Genomic DNA, 12,493 nt, shown 5'->3' with positions numbered 1-12,493 from the left:
TGGGAGTATCTGCCAGGTTTCTTAAAGACACGCTCTGCTACAGCCTCTGAGATGTGTGCAGGTACTCACGTGTCTATCTGGCCTTATTTGCACCTGACTGTTTCTGAGCCCAACCAGTCTTGACTAGAGATCCATGGGTGGGAGCTAATAGACTAGTAGCATCTGCCTCTTTCTTACTCCAGGACAAGCAGGGAGCCTGAGGCCAGCTGTGGGGCTAGATCCCACAGGTGTGAGTATGAACCATGTGGCATGAATGTTGTACAGTGGCCCCATAACTGATAAAGAAGGTAGCTGAGGGAATCCCATCAAAGATAAAATCGAAATGATCCAATGCCAACAATTATTTTGTTAACCAGGTCCTAGAAATACAAGTGCTTAATAATACCCGAATGGTCATTTCTAAAGCTCCCCGTGTAGCCAAAACATCAATCTGCCAGCTGGTTCCCCTAGAAGTTGGTGACACAGTAATGGAATATTTATTCTATGTAGCTGCTGCGCCCTGGTGCTTCAGGACCAAAATGTAAAGCAAAGCTCTGTCTCTTGTGCACAGGCTGTGGGCTGGATTCGCCTCTCACTTACACAGGTTCGTATCAGTCTAACCCCATTGACACCAGTGTATGTCAGGAGACCCTTGTGAATATCCAGTGTGCACCTATGGGCATTGAAGTCCAAAGCTAGGAGAGGCTACTGTAGCTGGAATCGAGTCCAGGTGATTATAGCTTACAGGGGAGAGGCGGTTGCTCTGACAGGCAGTTTAAGCTTGTTGAATGCTTGGGGATGCTCATTTTAATAAAAGGGGGGCCTTTAACACAACTTTTACTGAGTTGTCTGTTGCTTTATGTTCTGGTGTGTAATCTGATCTATTAGCCTGGGATTTTTAAGGAGTCTAAGGGGTTTAGCTGCCCAAATGGGGCACCTAATTCCCTTGGGTTGCTTTGAAAATCCAAACCTTAATATTCATATTAAGTGCAAAATCTACATCCCCCTGGTTAGGTAATGGGCCGAGTTTGTTTCAATGCGGGAACGAGACACTTGCAACTCCTGGTTTTTTAACATTTAAACTTGTAACCCTTCACATTATAGTAATGGGAGTGCATCTGCATGCATGTCTATGTTTGTGTCTGCATATGTGTGTGTGTCAGCACATGCATCTGGCTGTGTTGGGGCATGTGTATTATTGTGTCTGCATGTGTCTTTGTGTTGGTGTGTCTGTGCGTGTCTGCCAATGGGGTATGCGTCTCTTTGTGTGTGGATATTTATTATAATCATTTTTATTTGTCTGAGATATAAATAAAAGGGACTTATGCTAAAATGAGGAGCCTGTAAAGAGCATTTGATCTTTGCTGTTTCCACTCGGCATTAGACTGTCTCCCTGGCAGAGGAGTCACTTTGTAGTCCTGACCCCCTGGTGCTGTGTGTGTGCTGGTCTCTCTGTTTACATTGGTGCAGGATAACTCTGCACACGCACAGTCTCCCGCTCCCCTGTCACCTTTGTTAAGTTTGCTTGTCAGAAGCTGTTGCGGGTGTTTTCCCCAGCTGGAGCCCTGCAGGTGCCACTTAGCTTGGCAACATGAATCTTTGTCTTTTATCTGCTTCCTGCATCCTGGGCACTCGGGGCCAAAGAGCAGCTGACAGCACTGGAACACTCCGGGCGACGGCAGCGCCTGAAATGTGGGGCAAGGTGGCCGAGTGAGAGTGGAGCAGCTCAGCAAGGAGGGAAGGTATCGAGCAGTGCACTGAATTCGTATAGTGCACGTCCAGGTTCAGATGTACCCTAGGCAAGAGAAATGTGTTTGGGTCTCCGCTATCCCCTAGTGCCCTCTTCTAAAACCACACCACACAGTTTAGCAGCACTGATTGACTGTGTCCTGGAATAGCTGGGAGGGTTGCACTTCAGCATTGCAGTTGTTTGGAAGAGTGGTCGGGGACTGGGATCCCAGAGGCATGGGGGCTGCAGGGTAGGAGTGAGGGGCATTGGCAGAGCTGTGCGTGGGGAACCCAGGGCTGGAATAGTAGAAAAGGCTGCAGATCAAGAGTGAGGGGCATTGGCAGAGCTGTGTGGGATAACCAATGCCAGGAATAACAAGGAGCCCCATTCCTCCTACAGAGCAGGTACCTGTTCCATGGCTGCTTTGGTAACTCAGGGTGTGTCTACACTGCCAAAACAGGCATAACTGGAGTTAAAAGAGTAGTGAAGTCACAGCAAGTCAGCTTTTAACTCAGCTTAGCAGCTTGAGTTAAAGGCTCTAGGGCAGCCTGGGGTTGAACTCGTGCTGCCAGTCTGAGTTAAAAGCCAAGTTGCCGTGCCATGGCTTTGCTGCTACTTTACCCTGGGTTAGCACACCTTTTTGCAGTGTAGACGTTGGAGTGCGGTGCTTGCTTTGCTTCCCATTTGGGTGGTCATTATTCCAAGTCAGGCGTGCATTCAGAGCTGGATGAATAATCCCCATTTTCTTTCTTTTCGTGACTTGTTCACAAAGTGATTGGGAAATTCTTAAATGTGTTCTTCATTCAAAATTATTTTCACGTTTTGAAAGGAAATAATGATGCATGTTGTTGTCAGAATTATTTTAGTATTTTTATTATTCTGCAGTTTGTTGCAAGTATTAGCAATTGTGCCATGCAGGTTGGTTACATAAACCACATGATGTTATTTCATTTCCCTGATTGGATGCCTTATGTAACAATCCTGCACCACAAACTGCAACAGTTTTTGTTGGCAAATACACAGGTGTAAAATTCCCTTTTCCTGAGTAGTTTCATCAGCAAGTTTGAGCACTTGCAAGTCTGCAGACAGTGAACGTGGAAGAGTCATGAACACATCTGAATCCACATTTTCTTTCCAATTCAGATGAATATTTGTGGACAGCCTTTTCCCTCTATTTGCTAGGCTCATAAGGATTACTTCATTAGACTACAGTGGGCATCACTGAAGACCCTGGCTCCCCATGTTAGGATGAGAACATACATCAGTCAATGGCTGGGTTCTTAAGATACTTTATTAGGGCAAAGATATATTTCTCCTCTTTAGCAGGTGGTGTGTTGGCCCAGCTGAAACTTCATAGTAGCCTTTGGGTTTAGCCCTAGGTAAATTGCATCACAATAGTCCAGTCTTGGTGACACAGAGTGTGGAACACGTTAGGGTAACATCCAAGGGATGCAATCTCGTGACCTGCCTAAGTTGAAGGGATCATTTCTGGCATTTTGGCTTCTAGTGCTGTGTGGCCATCCCTGAGCAAGTCAGGAGTCCAAAAGGATCCTAAGTTTGCCTTTTGCCTTAGTGGTTGGAAGCCAGAGGCCCTGTACTGAGGGGAGGTCATGCCTGCTAGCTCTTACTATTTCCGCTTACTGCCAGCATCCCCTGATAGTAGCTTGCTGGCTTGAACTTAAGCCAGCTGTTTCTTCCCACAGCTCCAAGTTCTCTCCGATAGTAGGACAAGAGCTGGCTGAAATGTTTCAGCAGGAAATTCTGAAATTCAAAATAAAAAACAGAATTCTGAAACAGGCAGACAAATAACGTTTTTACATTTCCTGCAGAAGGGGAATTCCAAAATGTCACTCTGACCTTTTCAAAAACATTTCTGAGGCTCCCAGAGCTGCCTGGAGCCCCAAGAGTTGGACAGTTTGGGGAACCAGGGAGCGGGGAGTGCCAAGGAACTGAAAGCCGACTTTGACTTCCAAGCTTCTTGTTCCCCATTAGCCTGCCAGCCAGGCTGCCAAGGAGGCTGAGTGGCCAAGATGGCACGAAATGAGACAGGTGTCGAAATCTGTTTTCCATTGATATTTTGTAGAAATCAACACTTTCCCCCAGAACATTTTGATTTCAACCCACATGGGCACCTCCCAACAGAAAAATGTTCCATTGGAAAATTTCTGACCACCTTTCATTAGGACAGAAGGTGACAGGGCTGTCCGTAGTCAGGAGTCGTACAGCTGGGTGTTATCAGCATCCTGATAAGATCTGATAGCTGGTAATGTCTTACTGTGCCCCATAGAGGCCTCACGTATAGGTTAAACGTGAGAAGGACTGATTGACATTTAAAGTGATGCGAGTTGGTGGCTTGAACCCAATATTTAGATTTTGTGGGAGGGGAAAAAAACTTTTTAAAAAAACCTAATGTTAATAGAAATCTTTGCAGAGTTTTCTTGTTAATTTTCATATGGACAGAGTTTGGCTGTATGGATTTAAATCTCTCCCTGCATGGTTTGCAACCCAAACATTGAAGCCCTGAGCCAGTGCATGAGAGCTGGAAACTGAAAACGACTGGGAGTCAAAGTGAGGCTGATCAGGCTACTTGCATTATCCAGCCTGAATAAAATGCAAAAAAAGTGAATTCTGTAAAGTCATTTTGCTTCAATCTGTTCTTTCAGCATCAGGAGCCATTATAATCACACAGAAAGAAATTGGGATTTAAAAACAGATATTATTTTTAACCCTTTTAAATGTAAAACAATCATGAAAACTTTCCTGTTCATACTGGATTTTGTTGGAGAAAAAATGGAGAGCTAATTGCATGTCTCCTTTAACATGAGTTGTTTCTCTCTTATCTCACTACCCTGTTGTTAAAACCCTTGTACCTGGTTTCCCTTCTTGGGCAACTTCAGAAGTGCCCGCTTTCTCGATGTTGGGTGGGTTTTCAAATGCCGTTCATTATCTCTAGGACAGCTTAACTTCTCTTGCAGATTTTTCCCTGTCTTCAAAATGGGCCCTGTTATTTTTAAAGGAACTGAAACCAGAATGTCCTCAGTTAAGATGGCCGCCATTTCACCTTTGCCTTTTGCAAGGGCTCTGGGGAAAATGACTCCATTTTGCAAAGCACTGGGGGACGAGGTCGCCCTTTTTGGCCTGTGGTGGTTGGAAAGGGACTGCTGTCCCTGGCTCAATGCTGGTGCCATGCCGCACTCATGTATAGTGCTGCGTGAAAAGGGTGGCATTGCAAGACCGCAGGGAAGGGGCTGGATGTTTGAACTTTGTGTCCCTTTCTTTACAGGTCTGGTGAGCCCCCTGGAGGTGTCAGTGAGCTCAGGAAGTATCCAGGTTGCTCGGGGACAGACAGCAATCCTGCCCTGTACCTTCACCACTAGCGCTGCCCTCACTAATCTTAATGTCATCTGGATGGTCATCCCCCTCTCCAACGCCAACCAGCCGGAACAGGTACCAGTCTTCATTGGAACATGGAGCTCTCTGTGTCTTTGTCTTCCCTGGTCCCATCAACACCACTTGCGCAGTGGTGCGTGTGTTGGGTGTGGGCTGTCTGATCACCCGTCTGGATTCTAGTGCAGAAAACCTGTGCAATAGCTGGACTTCTGCATTAGCATCACCAGCTCCTGACTCAGGACAGGGCATCCCAGAAGACAAAGCATTCCTGGGCAGTGGAGCAGTAGGGTGATGAAAGTCAGGACTGAGGTTCTTTGGCAGAATTTATAGTGCCTCAATTGTCATCCCATCTAGCTCTGCTGCCTTTTTATAACCAATATTGACTCTGTGCTTTTACATCTTTCTGTGTCTCCAATTGTCACCCTGTGTCCTAGCATGTCTTCCCATGTTGCTGTATGTGCCCTATGTTCCTTACTCTTGCCCTGTGTTTCTAATTCTTTCCCCACTACCTTATTTGGCACCTAACTTGTATCCTGTCTCCTCAGTTGTTCTGGTTTGACTTACACACTGGGCAGGTGTCCAGTGTAGCGTGAGCTGCTCTGGATTCCAGATATTCTGTGGGTAGAATGGGGCACTTGGAGAATGGCCCAGCTTGGGGCACTCTGTGGTGTGGGATCGGAGGTGGCTCTGGAGGATCTGGAAGCAGCTGAGGCTGAAGCTGAAAGGATGATGGATCCCTTTGTACTGGGGTTCTGCAGTACTTCCATTCTGCAGAACACTGTTTAAGAGACAGATATTCTTATGGACCCACCTGTCCTCCTAACACCCCACTGCTTGTTGCTTGTGAGGTTTCATTCTGAAGGACATCAGGAGGAACTCAATATCTCTGTGGTGGCCCAGGGACCATAGTTTGAGCACCACTGGGCCTTATGCTCAGACGGCTAGAAAACATTAGAAAACCTTGTTCTGAAATGCACTTCTCCCAGGCCAGCTCACCTCCCTGGGCATTTGAGGTTCCGTTGTGAATTCTGGAATCCACCAGTGAAGCGCAGTTGGTTTTCAGCAGCTCATGTTGTTGTTCCAGCTGTGTTACCAGTCGGTGACTAATGACTGTACCCCTTTGTTATTTTCTGGGGCCTGGCTGCCTGGTGGTGAGGATCATTGCAATGAACTGAACGGGCAGTTTCAAATCATGTTAGGGCAGCTCCACCAAGGGGAGAACTAAAGTGACCCTGGCTGCTCACCCACCAGTGCCTGTCTCCAACAAAACACTCAGGGCTGCAGCTCAGGAAGCCACGGAGATTCATTCTCTCAGAGTCCATCCCGCCTGGTGGATACTGACATCGCATGGAGGAGAAGGAGGAGGCAGACATCCCAGATCCAGTCAGAGAAATACACTTGGGAACCTGGCACATTGCCTCTGAGAAGAGAGCCCGTCGCAGTGTGTTACTGACACACACACTCTCTGCCTCTGAGGCCACTGCTGAGTTCCCGTGCTATCCTCCCTTAGAGGAAATCCGACATCACGGTGCATCCGCATGGGAGCTACTGTCAATTGGCATTCGGTTTCACTGAGGTCCATAAGGAGCTGGCCCTTTCTGATTTGCCCCTCATTGTAATACACACTTTGCTTCTTCGCAGCAGCCAGTACAGAGAGATGTCCAATCCTTCTTTCTTTTCTAGGTTATTCTCTACCAAGGGGGGCAGATCTTTGGTGGTGCACCCCAGTTCCATGGGCGAGTGGGGTTTGCAGGGACAATGCCAACCACCAGTGCCTCCATCTTCATCAACAACACCCAGCTTTCGGACACTGGCACGTACCAGTGTTTGGTCAACAACCTTCCAGACCGAGGTGGCAGGAACATTGGAGTCATTGGACTCACCGTCTTGGGTGTGTGTATTGGGAGTGGGGAGACAAGGGGTTCTCTATGTGTGTGGTGGGATATGCATTGGGGAACAAGACAGTATGGGTGTTTGTTGGGGGTGACCTGGAAACACTGGGGGTAGGTTGTGAGGTGAGGCTGATGGCTGTACTCGGGGGTATGGGAAGGTATCTTGTGCATGTGTACACATTGGAGGGACAAAGAGCTCTTGGGGCTAAGATGTGAGGTGCTTTGGGGAATGTATTGAGGGGATGAGGGTGTCTTGCGGGTGGGTATATTAAAGAGGCCATGACAGTTTCCTACATAACAACAAGAGAATGGAACAGACCTGTGATTCTTGACTCTGGTTTCCCTCCCCTAAAAGTGGCCTGTACTGAGTGCTTCAGAGTAGGTTGTAGATCCCCCAGTAATTCATTTGGCCAGTGTGCCATTACTGTTTCATGGGGGCAAACGTTTTCCCGTCCTCAGCCCGTAATCAGCATATGCTATGGAGCAGGAGGATTTAATGAAGGAAGGATTTATCATGTGATCCCAGCGAGGGAACTGCAGATGCTCTTCTTCCCAGGCATGGGTCAAATGCAAAGTGGCAAGGACAAAGTTACACTTTCCTTTTTTGTGCCAGAGTCTTAGTGGGGCTCCTGTGTCTGTGACTTCCCTGTCAGTCTCCCCCCTTCCCCATTCCGCCCTTTCACTGCCTTTCAGCTGCACGCTGTTGCTCACATCCGTGACACTGTTTTCTTGGACTTGGGGGCACACTCACAGGCAGCGGGTGAGCAACAAGAACCCAGGACCTTTGTTGGATATGCCTCCTGACATGCTGTTGCTTTCCCCTCTGCTCTCATTGTAGTTCCTCCTTCCGCTCCGCTCTGCAGAATTCAGGGGTCCCTGGATGTTGGCAGTGATATCACCCTGACCTGCAACTCAGAAGAAGGCATCCCTCGGCCGACATACCTCTGGGAGAAGTTGGACAATGCCCCCAGGCTACCCCCGACTGCCACGCAAGGTGCTCGCTCTATTATCTTCCTCTTCCCCAAGTGGCTAATTTGGCTTGGTTTTGTCTGTGCTGCCAATGATGACACGACTTATCAAGACTCCCCTGAGTCACTGCACAGTCACTTATTCATAAAGAAGGTACCATTGGGGAATAAAAGGGTGACTTGACAGCCGTAGTGTCTTGGGTGCCCTCTAGTGGCCATTGAAGTGAGCTGTAGCTCACGAAAGCTCATGCTCAAATAAATTGGTTAGTCTCTAAGGTGCCACAAGTACTCCTTTTCTTTTTGCGGATACAGACTAACACGGCTGTTACTCTGAAACCACTCTCACTATAGTGTTTCTTCATATGGGAAATGCCTCTTGGGCTACAACTGCTCAACAAAAAAAAAAATGTGGCCAAAATGTTCACAGGTTACTACTGATTTTGGGGGCCTCACAGATTAAAATGCATTTCAAAGTAAACTCAAATAGCCAAGGACTGGAAATTATGGAAAGGTAGCCTTAGGATCACCCAAAGAATTTTGCAATTTGTTGAATCTGAGGACTTACCCCTATTCCCCAGTGTTGTGCCGAGGGGTGCTGTGCTTCTGGATCAGCTGTTGTGAAATAAAGCTAGGGCCCTGATCACTTTTGGTTCTGAAAAAATCTCATGGTACCACTTGTGAGACGTAGAAGTTTGTCTTGGTGTACTGGCCAAACGGCAACCCGCCTATTTCTAGTCTTCTACCTTAATTTACTCCAGACTTTCAGTTGGTATGGGATCCTTTCATTTTTGTATAAAACAGGAGTGAGGGGCATTGGCAAAGCTGTATGGAGAGCCCAGGACTGGACTAGCAGAGGGGACTGCAGGGCAGGATTGAATTTTATGGGAAGAGCTGTGTGGTGAAGGTTACACATCCCTTGCTTGTATTTTGCCTGGCTCTCTTCTCATGCACAATATCAGCCCCAAGCTTCATGTAGAAAAATTCATCTATAAAAAGAAAAAGAAACATCTACTGTAAGCTCCTTAAGATCTAATCTGTGTGTGTATGTGTGTGAGATGCTTCTATCTGAAGGTTATTTCCTAATTTATTTATCTCTTAAGAGTCTCACACCAGAATTCTCTATTTGCTGGATTTGCCTTTTCATGGTTTTCTGGAGAGGTTATGTATAAATCCTTCTTTTTCTTCCTGCTTGTCTAGACCAAGTCCAGGGCACGGTCACCCTCCGGAATATCAGCACTGTGTCGTCAGGTCTTTACCAGTGCGTGGCTTCTAATGCCATTGGAACCAGCACCTGCCTTCTGGACCTGCAAGTCATTGCACGTAAGTACATTCTAATGGGAGGTTTGACCATGCAGTTGAGCTCTGCTCTGGTGACCAGTGTAACCATGTATACCCCGAGCCATCACACCTCTACGGGGTAGGATCTTAGTGCCCACGACTGTGGGGATGGAGACCCATCTGGGCCACCATGTTATTCCCTCGCTCCAACCAGTAGAGCTCCAGCTTGCACCCTAACCCTGATTTCTTCCTTTCCTTTTTGTTCCATGTCCCCCACAGCTCATCCCCGGAGTGTTGGCCTGATTGCTGGAGCCGTTGCCACGGGTGCAGTTGTGCTCATTGTTTGCATTGTCTTGGTGGCTGTGGCACTGGTTTACTGGAAGAACAAACACAAGGAGGAAGAAGAGGAGGAGATTCCCAATGAGATAAGGTTGGACTCAGGGCAGACAGATGACAATGAACCTTGGGTCAGGGCTGGCTCTGAGTGATCTTTACTTCCCCCTGCTGATCCCACTGATGTTCACTGGGGCTGCCAAGAGCACCTGCATCCAGAAAATGGAGGCAAATGATAGAGAGAGCAAATTTTTGGATGAGCAGAGGAGGTCTGAATTCTTGTAGGTGTGGCGGCGGGGGTGGGAGATTTTTGCATACCCTGTCTTTACACAAGGGGGATGGAGGCTGACAGCAGTGGCTATGTGGGGAGAGAGATTTCAAAACCGAAGGGATGAATGTGGGTGTAAGATCAGTGAGGCATCCTATGCCATGGTACCCAACAGCAGTGGGGGAAGGCTCTGGGGAGAGAGAAGAGACTTTGTCCAAGCTTACAGCCCTGTCCCTGGTTAGCGTCCTCGCCCCGCAAACACACAGCTGCTTCCCATGGGATCTTTGCCTCAGTGGCACAATGCTAGCAGGTGGGATAATTAATAAGAACTAAGATGAAAGTCATGACGGATGACGTGTGATCAGGCCCTTGGTTACTGCATCCATCACCTGGCACCTTTGATCACCCCTGCCACCAGAGCTGGGTGAGTAACGGATTTTTTGGTTCGTTAGCAATTATGAAAAAAACCCACCTTGTTTCAGGCCCCCTGCCCACAAAACTGTTTGAAATTTTTAGCAAATTTAAAAAATATCATTTTGGGTCAAACAAATTGTTTCATTTTGATTTTGAGCATTTTTACAAGTTTTAAAAATAAAATTAAAGGACATTTTGAAATAAGAATTCCTTTAGAACTCTGATAATGGAACCATTAATTTACCTGAATTTTCTTTTGATGTCCCCCCGCACCCAAAAAAAAAAAAAACCCAAACAGACAGTTCAGTGAAATCAACATGAATTCACAAAATGTTTCGGTGTCACCAAATCAGTATTTTTTGTGTGAAAAACTGCGCCCTGCTCTGTGGAGGGAGGTCAGGGGCATGAAGGGGTTACAGACAGGACTCTGATCTCCTGCCCTCTGTTTCTAGGGAGGACGACCTGCCACCCAAATGCTCTTCGGCCATGAAAGCGTTCCATGGTGATGCATCATCCTCAGAGAATGACACCCTTACCTCCTCCAACACCTACAACAGCCGCTACTGGAATGACCCCAAAGCCAATCATGCCACCAACTCCTTCACCCGCTTCAGCAATAACAACGACGTGCGCCAGCCCTTCTCCCGCTCTGGGAGCACCAACACCCGCCCTGTCTATGCCAATGGAGGCCACCCGTCCCCAGCTCCACCCAAGACGCTGGTGGTGACAGCCAGCACGGCACCTTCCCCACAGGAGGTAGCCAGGAGCAATGGCTCAGTCAGCCGCAAGCCAAGGCCTCAGCACACACGCTCCTATGCCGTGAGCCAGGCGACGTTGGAGCGGATAGGGGCTGTGCCTGTCATGGTGCCAGCCCAGAGCCGGGCGGGCTCCCTGGTGTAGGAAGTGAGAGCAGGTGTAAGGAAAGCAAGAAGCTATCGTACCAGATGGGGTGGAGATCTGGCCAAGAGACCCTCCTCTTTCTCCCTGAAACAGGATGAAGGGGGAGACATGCTTCTCCCTAGTGCCCGCCCCCCTTCACTAGACTTTAACCTACCAATGCGATGGTCCTTTCTTCGTCACGCCGCCCTCAGAATCTCAGGGGGCTCCGCCACACCAGCTGGATCTCACAGATGTGCCAAGGCCAAGGGAGGGGCCCCAAGGGTGCCAGGCCCTTGCAGGGGATGCACCTTTGTTTCTAATCTCCACCTGATGTGGAGTTTGGCGTTTTTTGATTTCCAAGGGGTGGGCAAGTTGGGTGGGGTTCATGAGGAGAGCGGGAAGGGGCAGGGGAAGGAGGACATCACTCTGCTGCTCCAAGAACGGGCGATGGAATCAGAGAGGTGAGCGAGGAGATGCTGGCCATGCCAGGCCGATTTCAAAGGGCCCACGCAGAGACAGACCCACCAGCCAGAGCAGATGGGGTGGGGGATGGGCTTGGAAGTTCTATTTATTTATTTCTATTTCCGTCTCTCTCTCCACACCGGACGATTTCCTGCACTAGTTCTGGATGCTTCCGGAGCCCCATTTGCCTCCTTGGAAACTGCTGCCATCGGGGCCTCGTTCCCCAAAAAGCCGCTTGGAAGGAGGCTGTGCAGCTGCTGCAGAGGGAGTTTTCTCAGCGGTGTAAAGGAATCGTGTGGGGTAGGAAGCAGCAGGCAGCTCCTGCCAGGCTGGCCAAAAGTCTCCGCGGCTGAAGAGCCGCGCTGTTTCTGGGCGTGTGGCTTAAATTCCCAATGAGCTGGGCTTAGCTTTGGCCTTTGCATGGCAGGATCTCCCTAACGGGCTGTTTTGGGGCTGTCCTGCATGGTCCTAGCACAGTGCTTGTCGAACTGGGGGGGCGGGAGGGGCCCTGACACTGAGGCACCATATTTATTCCTCCCTTGCTGGATGCTGGGGTTATTGGGGTTTGGTTTTAAATACTGCTCTTTAGAAAGAGTGAAAGCAGGGGGCTTGTGGAGGAGCCAGGCCTATGGGGCGGGTGTTCTAGCTATATGCTCCATTCCCTCCATGCCATGTGGACAGGTCTCTGGGGCGCCTCACACTGGCAGATGTGCATGGTGCTCTGTTGTCTCCAGGCCACACCTCACCTACAGCCAAGTTTTTCTCTTGTGACTAAATAGCCTTAATCAAAGCTGAGGGTCTAAACCATTTGAGGGTCCTGCTGTTACAAGGGGGCTGGAGCCTGCTGCCTCAAGGAGGGTGGAGCCATAGCCTGACATCCGCAGGCACCTCCTTCATAATG

At 48.7% G+C, this 12,493-nt stretch overlaps 1 protein-coding gene across 1 annotated transcript in view; it reads left to right on the top strand.

Annotated features, from left to right (window-relative positions):
• Positions 1–11,405, top strand: part of IGSF11 (immunoglobulin superfamily member 11) — a 149,070-nt gene extending 137,665 nt beyond the window's left edge. The window contains exons 2-7 of the mRNA XM_074947430.1: positions 4,992–5,155; positions 6,782–6,989; positions 7,829–7,984; positions 9,156–9,278; positions 9,516–9,666; positions 10,704–11,405. Coding sequence (XP_074803531.1) covers positions 4,992–5,155; positions 6,782–6,989; positions 7,829–7,984; positions 9,156–9,278; positions 9,516–9,666; positions 10,704–11,151 — 1,250 coding nt within the window. The 3' untranslated portion in view covers positions 11,152–11,405. The remainder of the gene's footprint in view (positions 1–4,991; positions 5,156–6,781; positions 6,990–7,828; positions 7,985–9,155; positions 9,279–9,515; positions 9,667–10,703) is intronic.
• Positions 11,406–12,493: the final 1,088 nt, after the last annotated feature.

This window comes from Natator depressus, chromosome 1, assembly GCF_965152275.1.
Source record: "Natator depressus isolate rNatDep1 chromosome 1, rNatDep2.hap1, whole genome shotgun sequence".
NCBI lineage: Eukaryota > Metazoa > Chordata > Testudines > Cheloniidae > Natator > Natator depressus.
The sequence above is the reverse complement of the archived record's forward strand: the minus strand, read 5'-3'. Positions and strand labels throughout refer to the sequence as shown.